The following is a 20092-nucleotide window of genomic DNA, read 5'->3' as shown; positions in this document are numbered from 1 at the left end:
ACACCTGCAGGGGGGGAGGGAGAGAGAGAGAGAGAGAGAGAGAGAGAGAGAGAGAGAGAGAGAGAGAGAGAGAGAGAGAGAGAGAGAGAGAGAGAGAGAGAGAGAGAGAGAGAGTGTGTCAAAAACATTTAACATTTTTACATCGTCAGTTGATGAGGATGTTCTTGAGTAGTTAAAAGCAGCAGACAGACAGACAGACAGACAGACAGACAGACAGACAGACAGACAGACAGACAGACAGACAGACAGTGAGATAAGGGAAGCAGTCCATGTCTCTCTCACTCTCCATCACAGTTGCCTACAGTAACCATACCCATGTCTCACTCATTAGCATGTTTAGGAATGATGACACGTCTCTGTCCATACATGGATCCCAGGCACACATCCGTACTGAATGATGCAGTAGCTCGCATACGCAAGCACGCTTTCAAACCCAAAGAAAACCAACACACAGTCACACACACGCAACTAGCATCAATTGCTAACGTCTTCTGTCACGCAGAGCGCTGTGGCCTGGCTACCATTCCTTATCTTCTATCATACTGTTAGCTCACACAGTAACAGACCGTCAACATCCTCACATGAGCCAACGGATACATTATTTCTCTCTTACGCAGGCAGACAACTGAGTCACCCAGGACAAAGCAGGGACAGACATTCCGTTATGTATCATTCTGCCAGTCCCATGTCGTCTTATTATTGTCCCCATTCTCCCTCTCTCCCTTTCTCTGTCCCCCCACCTCTCTCTCTCTCTCTCTCTCTCTCTCTATCTCTCTCTCTCAAAAACACACACTTGATTGCTTTATTTGAATCCACAGTTAAACAGACGGAAGACTCAAATATGAGGCCTTGACTTCAACTCTATTTCGAATGCATTGCACCAATAAAGACATGTAAAGCATGTGTACATGTCCTACGCTTGAACCTTAAGCTGACAAATATAACGATCAGTTGTTGACTTGACACCACACACACACACACACACACACACACACACACACACACACACACACACACACACACACACACACACACACAAGACTGAAGGAACTTCCCCATCTCTATGCACATTCTCTTCCGTCTGTTTCACGCAGGAAACATCCTGCTCGTACCCTCTCTCTCTCTCTCTCACACACACACACACACACACACACACACACACACACACACACACACACACACACACACACACACACACACACACACACACACACACACACACACACACACACACCACACACACACACACACACACACACACACCACACACACACACACACACACACACACACACACACACACACACACACCGGGGCTGGTTCAGGCAGTGCGTTAACCACCAGACCAGTGCATTTTGCTTCCTCAAGGTTGTCACGCCAAACCGTGACAGCAGCTGTCCTGTCCTGTCCTGTCCTGCCGCTGCTGAGTAGAGGTGTGACTGACAACGTGCATGGCTGGCCTGCGACAGCTGTGGACTGTGTGTTTATTTGTGTCCTCGCACTGCATGGCACCAACGTCCAACGCAGCTCTGGAGAGCATGCAGTTGGTGAGAGATGACTGTGCTTGGAATGTTGTTATTGGGTGTGTGTGTGTGTGTGTGTGTGTGTGTGCGCGTGTGTGTGTGTGTGTGTGTGTGTGTGTGTGTGTGTGTGTGTGTGTGTGTGTGCGCGTGTGGACTCACTGGTGTGAGATCTGCGGGGTTTGGCTCCCAGGTATGCCAGGTTAACGTTGGCCTTCCTGCCGTCGATGATGGGGTTGGCGTCTTTGCATGCCCGTTCAGCTGCCCCTCTGCCCACCATAGTGACCTGTTGACAACAGAATAGAAGTGTTACTCCTCACAGAATACTACTAAATAAAATAAATTAAAGATTTGAACATTTTCACCCACTTCTTTACACCTGTAAACCTTTGAAGTGACAAATAAAGCCGATTCTGGTTTTTTTTGGGGGACTAACAGACAGTTACATCACTGAAGAGTCACATCTCCAGAAAGAATGTAACGTTCCGTAACGTTGTTGCACTTGAATCATGATCATTTTTGTGTCTCTGCCCCGAATAAGTTCCTTGTATGAACCTCATACTTTGTAATAAAGTGTTTCTGAGTTCTGAATCCCGTCTCTCTTATGCATACACGTGGGAACATCCGTTCAAGCAGAGGAGAGGAACATGTGTGTGTGTAGGAGAATTGATCTATAGGTGTTGTTCATCACCCTGGGAGTGGAGTGTGGGAGTGGGGAGGCTGGCGTTTCCAGAGAAACTGGAACCTTGACCTGACCTGCATTGGGGATTGGGGGGGGGGGGGGGGGGGCGGGGCGAGGCGCGTGGGGGGTTATTTCAGGAGTGATTAGTGAGCAGTGTGGTAAAGGCTATGCAACCGCACATTGAAAACGCACATGAAGAGAGAGAGATTGGGGGACAGAGTGAGAGATTTTATACCAAGTGTGAAGGGTTTTACACCAAGTGAATGCAAAACAAAATGAAAAACTGCTGGTCGGCGGCCAAATACGTAATCATTTTGGGGGTCCATGACATGAAAACGTTTGAAAACCACTGATATAGCAACATAGGTTATTCAGAAAACTGTTTTAAAAACTGATTTAGAAGACATTTGTAGAAATCTGCTTCAGCTCTTAATGGGTTAAGACAGGAGTGAGTGAATGTCTGTATTAAGGTGTAAGTGCAGTCACACCCGTTCTGTTATTAGACGAGGCGAGACAGAGCAGAACAATACGACCAGTCTTTTTTTTTTTAAACGCCTGTTCACCTCGAGCTGCTCTCGCTTTCATTTCGCAGCATCAGACTCTGGAGTCTCGTGCAAACAAACACTGGTTGCGGATGGTTTCGGTCGCTTGTGTTTCGAGAGGCACTCAGTGCCGGGAGTGAATTCTAGCCCCGCTGCTGCGGGAAGTCAGGGGTGAAATGGGCTAACTGGCCGAGTGGAGAAAACTAAACCATACTACTAGAGACTGAGATCATCACACTGCTGGGATCACACCAGCCACGATGGTGCAATGATACACATGTAGGGCTGTCACGATTACAAATTTAAGTTGCAGATTAAATGTCACTCGTTAATTGCGATTAACTGTCTAATTGTGTGTTTGGCATTGTTGAACATTAGAACATTATGAATACAATTCTAAATTTCTGTTTGCCTTTTAGGCTTCGTAATCAAAAATTGCACAGAGCAGATATGACAAATAACGTAAACATACAAAGAAATTATTGAATCATATGTAAAGAATAGCAGAAATAGCAGATCTACAAGCTTACAATGCAAGCTTGTAAGCTTGTAGATCTGCTATTTTTGCTTTTTTTTATATTTGAAAATGTGTGAAAATGTTTCAACATGTAGACGATTATGACGATTATGTAAAAATAACTTGATTATCTCAAATAATCGACGATTATGTAATAATTGTGATAGGCCTACAGCCACGATGGTGCAATGATACACATGACATGAGAGAAGTGGTTTTGGTGATAGAGGCCTGTGCTAGATTTATAATACAATATGCCTATCCATCCTTGCATGGTCAACCTTTAACCTATGTTAGTATTGACATAGGTTGTGTCGTCAATACTGTTGGGTGGTCAACCTAAATCACCCAAAAGTCCTTTCGCAAAAGGGGGGCTATTGCTCAGTAATAATTATGTGTAGATCAAGCTGTAGTCTATTTGGTTATACCTATTAAACCTATTTGGTTTAACCACTTAAACCGTTCGTAATTAGTTGAGGGGTCTAGTTTTCCTCTACACCAAATCTCGTCACCGAAAATAGCCGATCTGCAAGGTCATAACACGTCGCACCTCGACATGACCTCAACATGCACTGATATCCTAAAGCAGTGGTTCTCAGAAATTGGGTTTAGGGACCCCCAGGGGTCCTTGTGGGGGATCCAGGGGGTTTGAGAATCACGTTGGCTACAAAGATCAACATGGCCTTGGAACGGACTGAGGAAGTGTGGTTTCCATGTTAGCACTGAGGGAATTATGCATAGTTTTGAAACTCCCATCTCTTTTCTTTGTCTCCAGAGTGTGAGAGTACAATCCAGAGTGTTAATTTAACCCTGAGGATAAAGAATTAGACCCTCAGTGAATTGTGCTGTGATCAACTCCACTATGGCACAGGGGTGGGGAGGGTTGGGGGGGGGTGGTTGCTGTCCCAATGAAACAACGTAACTGAGGCCTTATCTCACAGGCCCAACTGGCATGTCACACCTCTGTGAGCAAAGACTACCTTCTGCTGACACAGACACACACACACACACACACACACACACACACACACACACACACACACACACACACACACACACACACACACACACACACACACACACACACACACACACACAGTAATGACATGACAATCTATTCACAGCTGCAGCAGGCTTTTCATTATGCACTTATGTGTATGTGTATGTTGACAAAGGACAGAGCAACGGAGTGTGTGTGTGTGTGTGTGTGTGTGTGTGTGTGTGTGTGTGTGTGTGTGTGTGTGTGTGTGTGTGTGTGTGTGTGTGTGTGTGTGTGCGCGTGCGTGCGTGCGCGCATGTGTGTCTTGTTTTAGTGTCTTTGTAGGGATTTACGGTTACAATTAGGAAAATATCTGAGGGTGGGGCTAGGATTAGGCATTATATGGGTGATATGTTATGTTTAGGGTTAGGGTGAGGGGTTAGGGTTAGTGAAAATTAAAGTAGATAAATAAAAATAAAACATTTGCTACTATTGACACAGAAACAGTGTGTGTGTGTGTGTGTGTGTGTGTGTGTGTGTGTGTGTGTGTGTGTGTGTGTGTGTGTGTGTGTGTGTGTGTGTGTGTGTGTGAGTGTGTGTGTGTGTGTGTTCTTTTTATGGACCAGAGGATATAATTAATAAATACCCCCCCCCCCCCCCTACTAATGTGGCTGCGCTATCTGACACAGTGCATATGGTTGTTGTCTGTGTACAGAGTTACACAGTGTCTACACCCTCCACGGCTCTGGACAGACACAGTCTGGAGATAACTTTCACCTCCAGTCTGTGAGGCATGGATTAGGGCAGCAAAAGCATATTATGTGTAAAAAAACAAACATAATTTCATCGAATAAAAATACATTCTGACCACAATGGAAACAAGCCCTCAGGGCTTTTTGAGTCATCCTTTTAGCATTATATTGTATAACTGTATATCTGTACTGTTAATAAAGTATTCAGTCAATCACTTTTTTCACATTTTCAAGTCAATACTTTGCTATTCTAAGAGTGACTGCTAATAGGCTACACTTGTTTAAGGGTGATATACGGTATAACAAAATAATCTGAAATTTGGGACCTTTGTTTTGGCATTGCATTATATATATATATATATATATATATATATATATATATATATATATATATATATATATATATATATATATGTATAGGCTTATTTGGCAAAATGTTGGCTATTGCAATCAGTGTCCACCATCACAGCATGGTTTCATTTACTGCAAACGTCGCCGTACGACAGTGTCGCTGAGAGAATGGCAGATCTACAAGCTCACAATGTGCTGCATGGTGCGGCTTTGTGAGCTTGTATATTGACTATTTTCGGCGAGTGAGTAGTAGGCTAGCTATGAATGAAGCATTATTGTAAGAAAGAAAGAAAGAAAGCAGTGGTGGAAAGTAACTAAGTACATTTACTTAAGTACTGTACTTAAGTACAATTTTGAGGTATTTGTACTTGAGTATTTCCAATTTCCAATACTTTTACTTCTACTCCACTACATCTCGGATCCAAATATTGTACTCCACTACAATTATTTGAAAACTTTAGTTTAGATTTTGATTATTACAAAACATACATTAACCACTTCAACCCTATGTACATTTCGGCCATTTGAAAATAGCCGATCTACAAGCTCAAAATTCGCATTGTTAGCTTGAAGATCTGCTATTTTCCAAAGATTTTTGAAAACTTGAAATGGGACATTCTGCATAATGAGTAATGTACTCATTACTCATAATGAGTACATTGTTAATGTACTCATTATGTAATGTAGTAATTACATGAGTAATGTAATCATGAGTACATTACTCAGTACAATCAGTACATTACATGAGTACATTACATGAGTAATCAGTACATTACATGAGTAATGAACTCATGAGTAATGTAATCATTACTCATGAGTAATGAGTACTTATTACTCATAATGAGTACATAATTACTCAAAATGTACTTAAAGTACATAAAGTAAAAGTTTTTACTTTATGTACTTTAAGTACATTTTGATGCCAATACTTTTACTCAAGTAAATTTAGAATTCTGGACTTTTACTCGTAACAGAGTATTTCTACATTGCAGTATTGACACTTTTACTTAAGTAAGACATTTTAGTACTTTTTCCACCACCGAAAGAAAGAAAGACAGAAAGACAGAAAGAAAGAAAGAAAGAAAGAAAGAAAGAAAGAAAGAAAGAAAGAAAGAAAGAAAGAAAGAGTGACAGTGCAGAGACAGAGCAGGATACTCACCAGTGGTGTAAAGTAACTAAGTACATTTACTCAAGTACTGTACTTAAGTAAAAACTTTGAGTTTTTTTTTACTTTACTGGAGTCTTTCCAATTTTCAATACTTTTACTTCTACTCCACTACATCTCAGAGGCAAACATTGTACTTTTACTCCAATACAATTATTTGAAAGCTTTAGTTACTAGTTACTTTGCAGATATAAATGATTATATTATAAAACATAGCCTACATTTACATTAAACCACTTTAGACCTATTTAATACATAGGCTATTTGAAAATATTTGATCTACAAGCTTGTGGTAGTTTTACTCAAGTAACATTTTGAACACAGGCCTTTGACTTGTCACAGAGTATTTTTATACTGTGGTATTGCTACTTAATTATTTAAGTAAAATATCTGAGTACTTTTTCCACCACTAAAAGACAGACAGACAGAAAGACAAAAAAAACCCAAAAGAACATTTAATAAATAAAATAAAATAAAATAAAATAAAATAAAATAAAATAAAATAAAATAAAATAAAATAAAATAAAATAAAATAAAATAAAATAAAATAAAATAAAATAAGATAAAATAAAATATAAACAAAATATAAATAAAATACAGAATGAAAGAAAGAAAGAGTGACAGTGCAGCTATACTCACAAAGCCATATCCTCGGGATTTGCCGGTCTGTCTGTCAGTGATCACCACGGCCTCGTCGATCTCCCCGAACGTCTGGAAGTACTTCCTCAGGCTCTGGTTGTTGGTGTGATATGGAAGACCACCCACGAAGACCTTAGTGAAAGTGGTGTCTTCCTTCTCTATGGGATGATGAAGCATCTCTAACGATGAGCCCCCCACCAGCTGACCACCTAAAAACATGCTGGGGGAATTCATTCGGTTTGAGAGAAAAAAATATATAAATAAAAAATAAAAATAAATACAAAATAAATACAAAAAGACACGACCGGTGTCCAAAAACAAAATTTAAAAAATAAAATAAAATGAATAAATAGGAAGAGACACGACAGGGAGTCCCAGCAGTCTTCAGGTGGTCAGAAAGTTGTCTCCCCAACAACGAGAACTTATTTTTTGTCGGTTATCTCGCGAGCGAAACACTCAATATAATAACGTTATCGTCCGTTGAGGTTAAATAACATGTTCCATGTGTAGCTTGTCTTGTTGTCACCGAACTGGTGGAAACTAGGACCAACCTTTAAAGTATTTGAGCATACGGTAGGTATATATTATGTTAAGCTATCCCCCCTACCCTGACAGGTGTGTTGAAGCCCCCTCTGTCTGTCTTTCTCGCTCTCTCTCTCTCGCTCTTTCTCTCCTTTTGTCCAATAAACGTGCGGAGCGTCTCTCTCTCTTTCTCCGATACGTGCTAACCCTATGTCTCTCTCTCTTCGGTGCGTCGGTCTCACCCTATGGCCCCGCCCACTCACCCTGTGGACCCGCCCACTCAGCTGCTCCCACCGGCCGTCGTGATATCCACCCCGCCCCGCCGCGCTCCCCCTCCAGTCGGTGTTGCCATGTCGGTTTATTATAAGCGATTTTGAGCTTCTTTTTTTCCTGTAAAGTTGCTTGTTAATATTGGTAGTTGCGTGTTGCGGTTTTTTTTGGGCTGGTTTCTAAAGTGTACTTGCTTATTTTACGCTTGCTTCCCAATTTTTTAAGTATTAATTTAAACATGTGGTTGTCAAATATTTTCGTAATGTTTTGTGCCCAGAGAGCATTTGTGGTGTTAGAATGTTTAAAAAAATATTCCACATTTAAGTTTTTGAAAATAGCCAATTGGCTTTTTTCAAATAGCAGATGCAGCATTTAAGTGCTCATGGGGGGGCCTAAGCTGCTTCTTTTGGGCTTGTTTTCCTAGACCTGGTTGCTTATTTCTCTCACATAATCTGGCAACGCTGGCGCTCACCCTCGTGTTCACCCTCCACACGCGCGCGCGCGCGAGAGCGCACACACACACACACACACACACACACACACACACACACACACACACACACACACGCACACACAAGACAAAAGAAAATACACTAGACAGCTAAACCTTTGCATTATTGAACAAAGCTGTAGCCAATTGTAGCCTATAATTTGGGCAATGTGGTATATGATGAGGATATTAAAATGACAGATAGATAGATAGATAGATAGATAGATAGATAGATAGATAGATAGATGTACGTTTGAATGTACAGATTAGTGATTGTTTTTTATTATAATGATATTATAATGTTTAGACAGGATAGGTTCTTGGTTTAGGCCTCCCATGATCCTAGATTACCATTTCTATGCATTTGATGTAACCTACCATCTTGTGTTTTCCTCTACTGTAAATCGCTCTGGATTAAGAGTGTCTGCTAAAATGGCTAAATTGTAGATAGATAGATAGATAGATAGATAGATAGATAGATAGATAGATAGATAGATAGATAGATAGATAGATAGATAGATAGATAGATAGATAGATAGATAGATAGATAGATAGATAGATAGATAGATAGATAGACTATTATAGAGGCTATATACACTTCATTAGGCTATGTTCACTTGTCAGCATTGCAGGCTCTCAGGTGACTCTGTGCTATTTACTGTATACCGTCTATGTATAGCATCAGTGGTGGTGGATACAGTACTGAACCCTAGTAGCCTATACTTGAGGGTCAAAGTATAGATACTCCTGGTCAAATATAACTCAACTGCAAGTTGCTCAGTCAAATTTGTACTTGAGTTAAAGTACTGGTAGCCAAATATACTTCTGTCCACCACTGCATAAGCCTATATAAATCATCATTACATGATTAGCCTACTACATGATTGTCAATATTGTTTTTTTAGTTTATTACAACACATTTTCTTGTACCTTATTTTATTATGCACTCATTGGCCTATAATGCTTATTGTGCCGTAGTGTATGTGTGTGTGACAATAAACACCTTGAAGATATATAGATAGGATCCAGATTTAAGAATTTGCAGCTTGTGTGTTGTTTATCTACAGGTGAGTGTGTGTTATAAATTATAGGCTACAATTGGCTACAGCTTTGTTCAATAATGCAAAGGTTTAGCTGTCTAGTGTATTTTCTTTTGTCTTGTGTGTCAGTGTGTGTGTGTGTGTGTGTCAGTGTGTGTGGTGTGTGTGTGTGTGTGTGTGTGTGTGTGTGTGTGTGTGTGTGTGTGTGTGTGTGTGTGTGTGTGTGTGTGTGTGTGTGTGTGTGTGTGTGTGTGTGTGTGTGTGTGTGTTTGTGTGTGTGACCAAAAGGTGGGGGAGGAAACTGGGATGGGAGAAGACAACAGGCCACACAGGTGCAGTAAACAATAGACCAGGAAACACACAATGATGAAAGGTGTCGCGAACAGATGGGCTAATGACGGCGGCGTGGAGATGAATGAATGTCACCATGCATGTGCCCTTTTTTCATTTACATTATTATAGTTGTGTTTTTTCAACTGTGTTGTGTTTTTTTTTTACTTAGGATCTTTAACTTCTTATAACTTCTGTTGATGTAATGTATTTTATATATTCATCATGCTCCTTTTTTTTTACTGACAATCTATGTATGAATGTATGGCAACTGGAGCTGTTGAACAGAACAAATTTCCTTCGGGGATTAATAAAGCATCTATCTATCTGCAGACACTTGGAGGAAAAGCAAGCACGACACATCATGTACCACCATCCTCTCATCACTGGGATTCAGTATCACTGACCACTTATAACCCTGCCGTCCCAATAAAGGCACGTCAGACCCGTTGTGAGCTTGTCGGTCAACTGTTTTCAAAGGTCTTCTGAAACATTTTTTTTGGGGGAAATTATATATCTTGTTTTCAGTGGTGGAAAGAAACTAAGTACATTTACTTAAGTACAATTTTGAGGTATTTGTACTTTACTTGAGTATTTCCAATTTCCAATACTTTTACTCCACTACATCTCAGAGGCAAATATTGTACTTTTACTCCACTACAATTATTTGAAAACTTTAGTTACTAGTTACTTTTCAGATATAAACTATTATATTATTAAACATACATTAACCACTTTAGCCCTATTTTATACCTAGGCTATTTGAAAATAGCCGATCTACAAGCTCACAAGCTTGTAGATCTGCTATTTTCAAATATTTTGTACTTTTACTTTTGGTACTTTAAGTACATTTTGATGCCAATACTTTTGTACTTTTACTCAAGTAAATTTTGAATTCTGGACTTTTACTTGTAACAGAGTATTTTTATATTGCAGGAGTATTGGTACTTTTACTTAAGTAAAGAATTTGAGTACTTTTTCCACTGCTTGTTTTGAAAATACAGCTTAAGTGGTTAAACAAAGGTTTTCGTGATATCTCTTTTTAACAGTTTCAGTCTCACTTGTCTCACACACACACACACACACACACACACACACACACACACACACACACACACACACACACACACACACACACACACACACACACACACACACACACACACACACACACACACACACACACACACACACACACACACACACACACACACACACACGCGCGCACACACACACACACACACACACACACACACACACACACCTCGGCAGCCTCTCTCACCTCTGGGATCCTGGTTCTCGCAGACTTCATTATCATTAATACCCATATGAGAAGAACCTTCAATCTGTCAATCTCACACATCTTGAAAGGCTCAGCAACACATTTCAAAGACAGTTAGCCTACTGTAAAGTGGTGACACGTCAATGTGAACAGTCAAATGGAGTGCACCAGCTTCACTTTCAGTGTACTTTCTTTGTAGCTACAATAACCTCACTGTTACATACTTGTATGTAAAAAAAATAAATAGACAAAGACATTGTAATGTTTAAATATAAATTTGTATTTACATCAATATTAACATCAAGAAATAAGGTACGAAAAAAATGCCATAGTAATTTACATCCTGTAATAACTGTATGACTGTATATTTACCCCATGGGTTTCTTTCCAGCTTTTTTTTTCTCATTAGATCCAATAATGCTTTTTCTTTTCATTCTTTTTTTTTTGGGGGGGGGGGGCTTTAAAAGGAAAACAGACAAGGGTTCTTTTCAATATTTGTAGATGATTCCATTAGCTTTTCTTCATTGAACCTAAAAGAAAACCTTAAAAAAGAAATGAGAAACACCACTCCAAACCTTTTTCATAGCGTGAAACTGCAGACCCCCCCCTCCCCCCATTTCCAATAAATAACTTTAGAAAACATTTTCTTGTGAAATCATATTTTGGAGCATATGAGCATATCATATCTCAACTGGCCATAGGAGTAGGACTGGGCGATATAGATACAATATCATATCACAATATTTATTGACCAAATATTGTTACAATAATATCATATTGTGACAATCTCGTATTTTTGGGGGGTACTTCTTTTTTTAAATAACAAGTAGCGTCACATCACAATGCATTGTGAGCTTGTCGATCAGCTATTTTTGCTATTATTGATTTTTTTCAAATCAATCAAATATGGCCTAAGTGATTAAAATCACGACAATACAATATCTCAAAATCCCAGACAATATTTAGTCTGATATCATGATATAGATTTAATATCGATATGTTGCCCAGCCCTACATGAGAGAAGAGAAGAGAAAGTATCACAAACCAAAGCACCTCAGCAGAACCAGACTTGTGTCTATTCTATGTCATATGGATGGGAATAGAATAATAAGCGTTATAAATTATGTGCAACAGCAAAAAATGCACACATGAATACTTGCACCATCTACACCAGGAACCTTTTCTATGTGTTGCACATAATGACAAACAAACACAAGCAGAAAAAAATAATCTTTGGATTGAGCATGTCTTCAAAAAGGTAGATTTCTCAAACAAAACAAACAGCTTAACAGACAACTGAACAAAAATAAAGGCAAACTCACATGTCAACAAAAACGATGTCAAAACAATGTCATTATGTCCACCTGTCAACAAGCCAAAAAAAATAAACTCTCGACACTCATGGACGTTTATGCAGTGGGGCTGATTTCCATAGTCTCACTATAAGGCTGGAATGAAGCCAACAACAGTGTCGCTCGCCATCAAGAACTGATTGTTGGATGGGTGATGGCTGATTTAAGCAGTCAAACCTGGCCAGAGTCAAACTAAATGGACTTGTTGTGCATGTTAATTAAGAGTTAATCGAAGCACAAACATTCAGGTATGTCATGACAAGTCTGGTATCTGCCTTGTGTTTCATTTATTCAGCGTAATAGGCTCAATTTCAGGGCAGACCACAGCCAAGGTTTTTGGGTCTAAAGCACTCTTTTATTCCCCCTGCAGCAAAAACTGCTTGCCATGCCTTTGGTGTAATTATGCGGTAGTAGGTAGGTAGCCACGAGGAAACGAATAATACACAAGTCAGATACCAGACCTGTCATGACAGAGCACTGTCTCTCTCCTGAATGTTTATGTGGGTGACTGATTTATTCGGTACACATCGATGCACAACAGGTGTGTAGTCACACCTAGATCTGTTGACTCAGGCCAGGTGTGACTGCTTATTAAATCAGCCTCTACCCATCCCACACCGATTTGATTGAAAATCAAAATCAGTTCTTTTGACGGTGAGCAACACATGGTGCTACCGAGTATGAATGAAGCTTAACACCAGCCAAGGCTGAAAGTCCTTGAAGAAGTTTTATCAACAGTAGAATCTATATCTATCAGCTCTGTCAAGTCACTATCGAGTATAGCAAAAGACAAAAGCACAGTAAGTCTCAGAGGCTCATTTATACTTCTTCATAGAACCCTATTCTTTGACCAAAACGGCGTAGTTTTGTCGGACAACAGGTCGTGTGATGAAGTGCAAATTAAGCATTGTGAAACTGAAGTTGTACATAGGAAGTTCAGTCTAGAAATGTCAACACAAATGCACGCACGCACGCACTCACACACACACACAAACACGCACACAGGTAAAATATCTTGCCCCCTATAGGAGCCTAACACAATCATGTGTCTACTCTTTTATATAGGCATCTTTTGTGTCGTTTTTTTTTTTTCTCTCATGAATCGATTAGTAAAATAAAAAAAATAAAAAAACATGTTTGTCTAACTATACCATATAGTTAAGCCAAGGTCCTTGGATAAAAAGAAAGACATTTATGATTTGACAATCACAAATTATTTTGAAAGAAAAGTGCTTTCTGGGAGAATGAAAGTGGCAGTATTAATTTTCTAAAAGCAACCTAACATGTATTGATAAAAGGAGGCCCTCTTTTTTCCACCAACGGTTGAAGTAGTGAAAATAAAAGCTGTATTGACCTATGACAGAATAAGAAAATTACACTTTAAATATCAAGCCTTACAATCTGTGCAAAAACAGTATGTGACCTACAAAAGCATATATATATTTATATATAGTACATTTTGAAGCTTATTTACAATTCGTATTCACAGACAAAAGGAGAAACAAAAATCCAAACAAGACTTGGTAACTAATACTGCAGTACCGTCACTTTGAGTAAATGATGCTTAAATGTTGTCCTTGGAGGAAAGTCAAGAGGATGGGTTATTGCTAGAAATCTGCATACATACATTAAATTCTGACTGACACTTTCTTTTACAGTGTAAATTACTATAGGCGACAGTTTAACAATTGGTAACCAATTAAAATTTTGCAGTGGTAACATGGTTGTAAAACGGCCAAAATATCTTTGAATGAGTTTGCTTTTAAAAATTACACCTCAATTCTAAAACAGTCACTTTATAAATTGTATAAATAGCACAGGTACTTATGTACCTTAAGAGAGGTCTGTCTGTTTCAAGCGTCCACTTTCGGAGGGTTTAAAAATGAGTATACTGTTAATGTGTCTACTTACCTATAATAAAGGAATACACTGTAGAAGAGAGTGTTGGATAAAATCTGTGCTTACTGCCTTTCCACTGGTCACTCATTTAGAACAAAGATCACCACGTTTTCCAATTAATAGTCCATTATTCTCAGAGGAGAAAAAACATGGGAGAGGGAACTCAAAAATAAAACCGCAAATATTTGACGTTATGCATTAGTTCTTGGATAAAAGGCCTCTAATGACCACGAAATATTGCCACAATCCTTTCAAACGAGGGCCTTTCCTTAAGCATAGTTCAGACCAAAGATTCACGACAAGACAAAACCGTTTTAAGCTGGATTTATACTTCGTCGTACAGCGGTGTCGCCCGTGGAACATAACCGACCTATGAGCTCACAAGGCGCCGTGGATGCGATTCGTTGTGAGCGTGTAGGTCTACAATTTCCGGCACTCGACGCCGTTTGTACGACGGAGCTTAAATTTACGCGTTCGAATGTTGTAGAGAAAAATCGCAGCGGTCTGAATTACCCTTTAAAGTGCAAACACAGCCTACAAGTATCTCTGACGTACCGTGGGCCATAGGATGGCGGAGGACCGTGTGTGTGCTACTGTTTTAATGACATTCTTATGAGCATTGTAGCTTGACTTTTAGTCATGTTTATAATCCTGGTACATGTCCACCACAACACTGGTGTACAGAGTGGTCCTCCAGCGCCAGCACTTGAGATACTGGCGAAAAAAACAAACATCCCACGATGCTCTGAAACAGGAAGGGAACTGACCACAGCTTCATGGTACGATCGACAAAAGAGGACGATGTCTCCGTCTGTTTGTTTGTCGCCCATGTTTAAAGAGTCTGTGATCCCACATCGTTCTCAAGCACGTTTCCACTTCTTTCCTTCGGTTTGGTCCAGCAAGCGGCGCGTGTTTAGGAACACACGTAACCACTTGTAAAGAGAGGAATATAGAACTACATCATTCTAAGAGAGGAATTGTACAGGCGTATTTCTTACTGTTTTAAAGTGTGTGTTTGTGTGTGTGTGTGTGTGTGTGTGTGTGTGTGTGTGTGTGTGTGTGTGTGTGTGTGTGTGTGTGTGTCACAGTGTCTCTGTATTAAATGAACATTATGGGATGTTCATGGTTGGTTTATGATTGTGTGCGTCATTCAGTCAGTTTTTTTTTTTTCAAAGGCTGGGAAAAGGTTTGCCGTGTTACTGGCCTCAGGTCCAAAGGAAGAGCATGTCCCCCCCCCCTGCTGGAGGGAGTAGAACACTACACACAGACACACAGGTCCAGGCCTGCACACACTGCAGCACTGCATCATGTCATGTCTCTGAATGGGGATCACAGTATGTGAGGCAGATGTCTGCATTATGTCATTCAGCAATATTTCTGGTAGGTAGGAGTGAGAGATGGAGAGAAAACACAGGGAGAGAGAGAGAGAAATTACGAGTTAGTGATATGTAGGGCACTTTAGAGGTTTATTTTTATGCTTATAAAAATTATATTTTTTTCAAAAATGTTCTAAAAGCTCTCAACGGGTCACATCGCGACCCGTTGAGAGCTTTTAGAACATTTTTGAAAAAACTTATAGATTGGCTATTTTTGCGCAACAATGCTGTACGACAGTGTAAAATAGGGTTTAGTCGATTATAAAATCGATTCGTTTTTTTTTGCATTGATTTGTTGATGTATATAAGAAACATGTGCTTCTCGCAGTGGTGGAAAAAGTACTCACATCTTTTACTAAAGTAAAAGTATCAATACTGCAATGTAGAAATACTCTGATACAAGTAAAAGCCTGGAATAAAACATTTACTTGAGTAAAAGTACAAAAGTATTGGTATCAAAATGTACTTAAAGTACAAAAGTAGAAAGTACTCATTATGCAGAATGTCCCATTTCACAAGTTTTCAAATATAAAATGTATAAAAATCTTTCGAAAATAGCAGATCTACAAGCTCACAATGATTCGCGATGCGACGCATTGTGAGCTTGTAGATCGGCTATTTTCAAATGGCCAAAATGTATGTATTGCTGAAGTGGTTAAAGTATGTTTTGTAATAATAATCAAAAACAAAAAAGTAACTAGTAACTAAAAGTTTTCAAATAATTGTAGTGGAGTAAAAGTACAATATTTGCCTCTGATATGTAGTGGAGTAGAAGTAAAAGTACTGCAAATTGGAAATACTCCAGTAAAGTAAAAAAAATACCTCAAAATTGTACTTAAGTACAGTACTTAAAGAGGTGGTGCCATGGTTTTGCACTTTTTCTGTTTCTTCATGTGTCTATGAGGTTGATAGAACTTCATTAAGCCCCCTGGTGGTGTTTTTATGGTGTTTTATGTCTTCTCTGACTATTTTGAGTTTCTACCTGGAGGCTGAAACCTTGAGGGTCAAACGTGCCAATAGAAAAACAGCCCTTTAGTGACATAGTAAAAATGTATCCTCCCCCTCATTATCATAACACAACAGGTGTGGGCATGAGGAGGAGGAGGGACTAGGACAGGTGGGTGGTGCTTAGGTGGTGGAGGAGGTGCTAAGGTGTGAACCAGGTATACTTAATGAACTGGAGGCGTGTCCACATAAAAACATAATTTTAACAATTTCTGTACACTTTTTTGAAAAAAAAATCTTCCTCCTAGCATAACCATAATACCTGATGATTATGTTTTAGGGGGGGAAGAAATCACTGAAAATCACGGCACCCCGTCTTTAAGTAAATGTACCTAGTTACTTTCCACCACTGGCTTCTCGCTTATCCTATTAATCAATAATAATAATCACTACGAAGACAATGTTTAAGGTCCTTACACACCGGGGCGAATTCTTCATGCGAATAAATACGTTTTTTTTAAAAACCTTATAAAGTCAATGCAAGCGTCCACATCAGTTTCGGGACGCGATAAAGCGTCTTTTAATTATTCGGAACGAGTCCGAATTTTGCGTATATTCGCATATTCGCCGGTGTGTAAGGACCTATAGTTCCGGCCCTAAACGGACTCCTTTCCAGCTGCGTACAGTACCTGGTCAGGCCCCATGGGCATTCGTCCCATCACCATTGGGTTCATGCCCATTTGCCCTCCCATCTGGCCCATGTGGGACGCTCCGCCATTGGCTGGCATGCCGCCATTCATCATCATGCCCCCGTACTGGCCTGGGTTCCCCTGCTGGGCGAACTGCTGCTGGCCCGGAGGCGCGCCCTGCTGCCCAAACTGCTGCTGGGCATAGGAGCTGGCATGGAGAGAAGAGAACATGTCAAGAGAAATGACGGGTCAAGTCAAAAGATATGACCTGGAGACCCTACATAAGATAAGTTTTTCACAAATAATACTGAGTTTAGAACAGTGGTTATTCACACACGACCCATAAGTGGGCCACAGCAGGGGGACAGATGGATCATGATGGCATGGCCAAAAAAAATATCACTTTGGAGCATTATTTTTAGTATTGTTTATGCTCGACACAACTGTATGGCAAGCTATGTTTCATTTCTTTGAACCCATTAATTAAGACCTGGAACGCATCTGTGTCATTTTTTTTTATTTGAGCTAAAAAAGCATTATTTTACACTTTGGCTATTCAAAAATAGCAGATATACAAGCTCATAGCGCGGCACTCAGTGCCGCGCTATGAGCTTGTAGATCTGCTATTTTTGAAAAATCTTGAAAATGTGTGCAAATCTTTGAATATATATTCTTTTAAAGCGAACATTTTTAACTCAAATCTTTGCTCCTGGGGGGTCCCTGGAACGACATATTTTGAGATGGGGGTCCGCGGCCAAATACATATCATTTTGGGGGTCCTTGACATGAAAAAGTTTGAGCACCACTGATATAGAAACATAAGTTTTTCAGAAAACTGTTGGGATTTAGAAGACATTTGTAGAAATCGGCTTCAGGTCTTAATGGGTTAAATACAATTCAATGCTCTATTTGTGAAAACAGATATTATGTACATAAATCTCACAAAAGATTTGTGTGATTTGTATATACAGTACTACATGCCTCGTCTGTTTCGTTTCATCATTAGTATGTTAAAAGACTGAAAATGGGAATACGTTATTGATGAACAATATACTGTGACCCTTTTGGGTCACAGGCTAAAACGTTTGGGAACCACTGTACTATAGTGCGACTTGAGAGTGTTTTGGTTTGGAATGATCTGATGTTCGGTGGAATGTATAGCGTTTGATTTTGCACCATAAACATGCACCGCAATCTTCGGGCACAAACCTGCTGCGGGCCATGCCTCCCTGTGACCAGCCTTTCATGTCGGCGCCCTGGTACATGGGACCGCCCTGCGGGTGCTGTTGCATCATGGGGTTCTGAGGGCCCAGACGGCCTGACATCATGGCGCTAGGAGGACTTCCTCCTGAGGGGCCAAATGACGGGTCTCCTTGCTGGCCCATCCCTGAGAACACACAACACTCAGTGAGAGGATGCTCACCTTTTAAGCACTTTCAAACTGGTGCCCCTATTTTGGCCATGTCATTATAGGCGAACAACATTTTCAAAAAATAGCAGATCTACATGCAACACTTTTTGCACATGACATGCAATCATTTGGAGGGATGTGGAGTATTTTATTTAAAAAAAAAACTAATTAAAAACACTGACATCCTAATGACTTGGCCTCCAATTCTTTCATTTTGGATTTGGATTTAAAAACATTTAAGGAGATTAATTAGTCAAGTTGTCCTTCTGCAGCATCGGCCTGGACAGGTTTCCAGGCCGAAAGGTGCAGAATAAATCAAATACATGTCTCTGTACTGGCATAAGGGACAGAAAACATCACAGATTATATAGAGTCAAGGAGACAGACAGGAGACAATAGGATTGGATACACTCAGCTCTCTGACTAAATCATGTCTTAGCCATTATAGCCATGCAAGTATGTTATATTCTATAGCACTACATTTCATATTCTGCCAATATAATCTGATCAGGAGGGACACATACACCTTTGCGGGCTCTGAACTACACATTTCGAAATACACAAACTCACCACAAGGGAGCAGCAGTGGCAGCAAGCATTCTGTGTAACATCAGAAATTTGTCTGAATGTGAAATTAATTTGCGTGTCCTTGTGGGACCCAGACGGCTGGCGAACAAAACGCAATTTGCTCCACCTGGTGTGAGGTGCAGTAGCTTAGCATTTGGCTCGGGGGCAGAACAAAACACTAAACACAATCTAATTAAATCGACTCCTGTCTCATAACTGACTGCAGCACTTTTGGGTGTCGGTATCAAACCGTATACAAAATAAGGTTCTGTGACACTGCTTAAAACAAGCTTCCCCCCAATTCTACTGTTCCTGCCTCGTCCAAGGTCAACACAGTTAACCACATGAACCCTAGCGGCCCTATTCTGGGGGGCGAACATTTTGTCAAAAACACGCAAATAAGCATGTGTGCTGTGGAACGTTTTCGCCTCAGCAGCGGGGTGACGGGTGCTGCAAACGCGTTTCGGAACCGTTTTAGCCCTACTTCAGCAGCCCTAGGAATATAGGAATATATTTTTGGTCAGGCGTTTGGTACCTCCCAGACCTTGGTGCCCAGGGCTGCAGCCTCTAAAGCCTGTGAATTAAGCCGTGGCTGAATGTGGGTCCGCCTTGAAATTATAACAGTTTAGAATTACTGGTCTACCCCCTCCAGAAGAGCAGTGGTTCTCAACCAGTGATCCTTGAGGGGTTTCCAGGTGGTCCCCAGCTAAATGAATGAGAGTTGGTAACCAAATGGACCCATATAGATAGATCTTTAACTCTTGAGAGTGTAA

General features: G+C 40.1%; 2 protein-coding genes across 2 annotated transcripts in view; both read right to left on the bottom strand.

Annotated features, from left to right (window-relative positions):
- The window catches only part of rbm38 (RNA binding motif protein 38), a 26138-nt gene extending 18295 nt beyond the window's left edge, over window positions 1–7843 (bottom strand). The window contains exons 1-3 of the mRNA XM_080444783.1: window positions 7147–7843; window positions 1682–1805; window positions 1–4 (exon numbers count right to left, since the gene is read on the bottom strand). The exon at window positions 1–4 is cut by the window's left edge and continues 45 nt beyond it. Coding sequence (XP_080300909.1) covers window positions 1–4; window positions 1682–1805; window positions 7147–7380 — 362 coding nt within the window. The 5' untranslated portion in view covers window positions 7381–7843. The remainder of the gene's footprint in view (window positions 5–1681; window positions 1806–7146) is intronic.
- A 3506-nt stretch (window positions 7844–11349) lies between these two features.
- Window positions 11350–20092, bottom strand: part of LOC308097160 (nuclear receptor coactivator 3-like) — a 104223-nt gene continuing 95480 nt past the window's right edge. The window contains exons 21-23 of the mRNA XM_080444785.1: window positions 18551–18728; window positions 17342–17549; window positions 11350–15708 (exon numbers count right to left, since the gene is read on the bottom strand). Of these exons, the coding sequence (XP_080300911.1) occupies window positions 15697–15708; window positions 17342–17549; window positions 18551–18728 (398 nt within the window). The 3' untranslated portion in view covers window positions 11350–15696. The remainder of the gene's footprint in view (window positions 15709–17341; window positions 17550–18550; window positions 18729–20092) is intronic.

Source organism: Gymnoscopelus braueri (genome assembly GCF_963280865.1).
Source record: "Gymnoscopelus braueri genome assembly, chromosome: 12".
NCBI lineage: Eukaryota > Metazoa > Chordata > Actinopteri > Myctophiformes > Myctophidae > Gymnoscopelus > Gymnoscopelus braueri.
Note: the sequence above shows the minus strand (reverse complement) of the source record. Positions and strands in the feature narration are given on the sequence as shown.